We start from the raw sequence: 5,420 nt of genomic DNA, 5'->3' as shown, positions 1-5,420 counted from the left end.
GGCCGCCTCCTGAGCGGGGGGCGCGGGGCCGGGAGCCGCTTCCCCCTGGAGCCTTACAGCAGCCTGGTGCACCCGCACCCGCAGCCCCCTCACTTTCCCCATTTTCCCAGGCGGAGACTACCCGGAAGCCGATCCTGCGCTCGGGCATCCGCCAGAAACAAGAGCCGCGGCGGCGCGACCCGCGTTCCGCAGGCCGGGCGGCGCCGGAAGTGCCCGGAAGGGTATGCCGAAGGCACGGGGGGGGCGGTGGAAGGGGTCGCACGGGTCAGAGGCTGCGCGTCCTGGAGACCGGATGTTCTGCTGCAGACGTGAGGACCGAGGCAGCGCTCCTCGGTCGGGTGCTACCGCCCATTCAGCGCGGAAGCGAGGCTGCTCCCGGACCCGCCGCCGCCCCGTGCACGCGACGCCGCGGGAGCGTTAGGGACAGGCGGAGACGCAGTCTCCTCCTAAGGGGACGCAAAGCTGTGTGGACCCTGAAAGAGCCGGTCTTTGGAGATGGATCCCGAGCGGCCAAGGGGGTCTGAATTCCGAATGGAGCCGAGCAGGATTTGCTGAGCGCAGGGTACACATAAACCCTGTGTCTTCTGGAAAAAAACAAAAAAGCAAAACCGAAAGATCCCAGGGTGAGTAGTAGTTGGACTTGGAGGGTTTCGTGGCTGTCTGGTCCTGTTTATGCTGCCAGAATCAACTACTGCGCGGGAGACCCATTTCACTCCCAGAACTTAACCAGTGGACTGTAACCTGTCAAGTGTTAACTGGCCAGAACTGGCAGGCCAGAATCTTTGTTTTACACATCAGGCCAAACAGATCAGGACTGGACAAGCTTGAATCCCTCATGTGCACAGAGGACCAGAGTGGGAAACTGTACGAGAACTCTTGTTATAGAGTGTAAGAAAGTAATCTAAGTGATCCATTTTCAGAAATGACTTATCTGAGGGATTCATGCCCAGCCCAAAAGTTGTCTGACTGGTCCAGCCCATTCCTGGAGGGTCTCTGAACAGATAGAGCTCTCCTTGAGATGGTAATTAGTTACTAGCCCCCATTGTTTTCGTCATTCCCTGGTGTTTCTCCCTTCACAGGGCTTTAGCAGGACTTTTTCCTCGGCTCCCAGACAAAGGAATTCCTTGCAAGGGGGTAAGAAATTTTAGCCGTCTTCAGGAAGATCGTGCATCCCATAGTACTCAGCTAATGAGGAAGTGGGAGGAGGGACTTGAGTACTGGGGAATAAATTGCTTGCTACAGTCCTTTTCTATGTGCCTGCCCTTCAGACACCCGAACCTTATAAGGCTGTAATTAATTAAAGTCCCACTTTGCTGTACCTTGTGTCTCCACGTCCTTCCTTTGGCATTGGACAGGTAAGGGTATTTCTCACATAGAGGACAATCCCTCTTTGTTCTGGTGGAACGCACTTTCATTTTGTACTAAAGGCTGTACCTCCCCGATTTGCAAACTGCACTGAAATAAAGTCTCTTTATCTTTAACTTCCTTTTCAGTAAAACTTTTAACAGATGACATATCTAGAACAAAATTTTGAACAAAACAGGCTATGGTTGGAGGCCACAAAGGAAGGCTACTGAGTCCAGACTCAGCAGCCACACCTCTACCCTTCTTCCCAACAGTGGGAAGGGCCCTATGAGCCAGCACTCCCCTCCAAGACTCACCCCTTCCAGGATCCATAGTGAAAACCCAACCACACAAAATAGACTTTGAAGAGGAATAGTAGATCCCGGGCAGAGCTAGGCCCCCCTCAGGAAAGACAGAGGTACTCATCCAGCTGGGACAGGTGACCACATAGACTGCTCACAACCCAAGGTGTTAGACTCTATGATTTATTCAAGGCTGGCACTCACTTGAATTTGTATCCACTTATATACTCAAGGCTTTATTGGGTATTCACAAGTCCTATTTTTCCCTCTTCCCCTAGATGTGTTCTCAACTACTCTATCCAGGAATGCAGTGGCCATGAAGACTCCACAGATGGAAAATACAGAGTATGGAGCCAAGAGTCTGGTGTGTGTTGAATTCTTTCAGCATCAGCCCAGTTGATTCTGGAGGTAAAAGTGCTCATCTGTGTGTGCCTTGGATGTAGGTGAATGTTTGCTTCTGCAACCTGAATTGCTTTCCCTCTTAATAACCATACCAATTTGAGTTTACTTCATGAGATTGTGCCTATTTCTAAAGACCATATTCTTTAAAAACCAGCGTCCTCTTCCACAGCCCACCCAGTATTTGGGACTGCTGAGGTTTCAATGTTCGCCCCCTCCCAAACTCAGGTTGCAATTTAGTTGCCATTGACAGTGTTAATCAGTGGGACCTTTAAGAGGTGGTTATGCCATGAGGCACCTGCCCTCATGAATGGATCAGTGCCATCACCTCAGGAGTGGGTTGATTATTGGGGGAGGGGGTTCCTTATAAAAGGGCTAGTTTGTCTCCCTTCCCTCTCTCTCACCCTCTGTCACGGGATGACGCATCAAGAAGGCCCTCGCCAGATGCCAGCCCCTCCATCTTGGCCTTCCCAGCTTCCAGAACCATGAGCCAACAGATCTCTGTTCATCACAAACTGTGCAGTCTGTGGAGTTCTGTTACAGTAGCACTAAACAAGCTCAGACAGAGACAAAGATACTCATCCCTAGAGGAGGGGTGGAGCTGCAGAAGGCCATTGCAGAGAAGCCCTCACACACAAGGAACTGTGTTAACTAGCAAAGTAATTAATTTAAAAAAATTTTAAAGTAATATGAAAAGGATGTATACAGTGAAAAGTCTTCCTTCCATCCCTGCCCCTAGATACTAGTTCTCTCCCCAGTCATAACTGTTATTACCAGTTTCCTATTGACTTTCTAGAAACTTCTATACAAACAGAGTTTTATCTATGGAAATTTATTTTTTACGGATGCTTTTAGTCACACCAAGCAGATGTGTCTCTCTGCACTGCTCTGAGCCTGGCTTCTTATGTGCAGTAACAACCTTGCAGTTTGCCCCCCACTCCCTCTGGCTCTCGCTACCATCTGTTGATGTGGCTATGGATCCATTAGTGCCCACATTGCTTGTCCTCAGTCTCTTGCTGTAACAGATATGCTGGCATAAGTGTCCTCCTTGTACATACAAACAGAAGCTTTCTAAGGAGAAGTTTCAGGAAAGAGACAGTTAAATGTCTGGCAATTGATATATATATATATATAGAGAGAGAGAGAGAGAGAGAGAGAGAGAGAGAGATACAGATATAGATATATAGATATATAGATATGAAGTTCAGAACTGCTGGTCTCGAGTACTGTCATACCCAGAAATGGCACCAGGAGGCCATGTTTGGGACAGTATGACTGAAAGCAGCTATTGGTTATGTGACACAACCCAAATTCACGAGGAGCCCTGTGAGCCCCTTGAAGGGATTGGCAGCACCTTCCAGAGCAGCCACTACGGAGGTGTGGTTTCTACCCAATGTGGGGGCATCTCTGGGATGGCTGGACTTAACATGAGGCTTTATGTGGTGTTAGGGGCAGCTGAAGCCATGGTCCTGGACAACGCCCACCAGGGCCAATGTGGCTTCTGTGTGAGGACCCTGTGGGCCAAGAGATGACAGAGATTACCAGCCCTAGCCCCCTGTGTGTCTCCACGCACCTGAGCAGCGACAGATGCCTCTTACTCCATTGGGACGCCGAGTCTCCACTCTGCCCCCAGGGTCTGGAGCTGGCATGTGGTAAATCACGCTCACATTTGGTATTCTGATGCCTCTTTCTGATCAGTACGTAAAGCCTTGGGATGCAGGGAGAGGGGTGTCAAGTGAGGTCCCTGCAGACCTGTGGGGCTCAAGGCTGCCCAGAGCCGGACCATGTGGTACTGTTCTGACCCAGCTGAAGCCAGTGATGGACGAGGACCGAGGGGATCACTGGTGCCTATGGAGCACTATGGCCCTCAGGAGGAAGGCCGCCTGGCATCCACATTCAGGGGGTACGCAGATGCCCCAAGATCCAGGGCATGCATGAGTATGCGGGATCCTTGCAGAGCCAGTGCTGGGCTTGGAACTCTGAAGGCACAGGGGATGCCACAGCATGCATAGCTCTTGTCCCTGGAATTGTAATGGCTGGATTTCCTCTCTCCTGGAGGACAAGGATGAGGGCTTTTCATTTGGGCCTCCCTGGTAGAAGCCCAGCTCCTGACACACCTGGTGAAGGTTTTCTAAAAGAGGGGCTGGGTGTGGATAACAATGCCGGCTGCCTGCTGTGTGCCAAGCTGGGAAGGTTTCCACAGTGTATGTCATTCATGCTCTCAGTAAGCCTGTGAGCTTGGTGGGAATGCCTCCACTGGATAAAGGGCGAACAGCCTGCCCCTGAGCACACCTCTGTCCTGCTCCCAGCCTAAGCCCTCAGCACCCACCAGGCCAAGCATGAGGAGGTGGTCCAAAGCAGTGGGACACAAGCATGCTCCCTGGGCATCTCTGTTACCTGGGACCTTGTTGGAGAGCAAATTCTCAGGCCCTACCTAGACCTGCTGTATCAGAGTCCCTGTGTTCAGGGCCTGCAGTCAGGGTTTCACAAGCCCATGGGGTCCCCAGTCTCTGTCTGCAGGTGGGACTGAGCACTCAGCCCTCTCCCACCCTGGTGCTCCCTCAGAGATGGCACCCAGGATGTGACCATGACCTAGGGACTGTCCACTCAAGGTCCACCTTCTCCAGGATCCAGGCAGAATGCCTGTTACCCAGTCCTCTGAAAGGCAGTAGTTTACTGACATAGGCCTCTGACCTCCCTCTCAGAGCATTTACTGGAAGGGCCTGCAGCTGTGACTCCTTCTTCTGTCCTTTGAGATGTCTTTGCACCTCCTGTAATCCTCGAGTGTCTTTCTCCAGGACCTAGGAGCCATGCCTTTGAAATGGGATCCTCAGGAAGGGTGGGCCCCTATCTCCCAGTCTCATGGGAGGGTAGAATCCTGGCTTGGACAGTTGCCAGCTAGCAGACACGACTGGCATAATGGCATTTACTGACCAAGCCTCTGTCATTCTTCAGTTGAGCCCTTTCCCCTCCCAATACCACACCCTCCTTTAGAGTGCCCTTTCCCCAACTGCAGCAGTTACTGAATAAAATCTGTTTTCACTGCTTTAACTAATGTCCAGCTTCATTTATCTTTGATAGTGTGGCCTGAACTGGCCCTACAGACAGTTGTCCTTTGAAGATCCAGTCCATGGTTTGTCTCAAGAAAACTCAGTGGCTTCCTGTTGCTGAAGAGGAGAGATCGGGGAGAAGAGGGGTCGGGTGGTCCCCCAGCTGGGCTCCCCCAGGCGGAGTGCTGGCCACCGCTGTCAGGGCCACCAGTTCTTTTTTTTTTTTTTTTTTTTTTTTTTTAAAGATGACCAGTAAGGGGATCTCAACCCCTGGCTAGGTGTTATCAACACCACGCTCAGCCAGTGAGCCAACTGGCCATCCCTA

General features: G+C 51.4%; 1 protein-coding gene and 1 long non-coding RNA gene across 2 annotated transcripts in view; one reads left to right on the top strand and one right to left on the bottom strand.

The window, feature by feature from the left end:
- Positions 1 to 148, bottom strand: part of FAM207A (family with sequence similarity 207, member A) — a 47,793-nt gene extending 47,645 nt beyond the window's left edge. Inside the window, exon 1 of the mRNA XM_008579192.1 lies at positions 94 to 148. Coding sequence (XP_008577414.1) covers positions 94 to 148 — 55 coding nt within the window. The remainder of the gene's footprint in view (positions 1 to 93) is intronic.
- Positions 149 to 284: 136 nt separating this feature from the next.
- On the top strand, positions 285 to 5,096 carry LOC103595729. Its single transcript, XR_550974.1, has 3 exons — positions 285 to 623; positions 1,925 to 2,054; positions 4,751 to 5,096. It is a non-coding gene; the product is annotated as an uncharacterized LOC103595729 (long non-coding RNA).
- The last annotated feature ends 324 nt before the right edge of the window (positions 5,097 to 5,420 follow it).

Source organism: Galeopterus variegatus, unplaced genomic scaffold (genome assembly GCF_000696425.1).
Source record: "Galeopterus variegatus unplaced genomic scaffold, G_variegatus-3.0.2 Scaffold1826, whole genome shotgun sequence".
In the NCBI taxonomy this organism is placed as follows: domain Eukaryota; kingdom Metazoa; phylum Chordata; class Mammalia; order Dermoptera; family Cynocephalidae; genus Galeopterus; species Galeopterus variegatus.
This window is presented reverse-complemented; position numbering and strand designations above follow the sequence as displayed.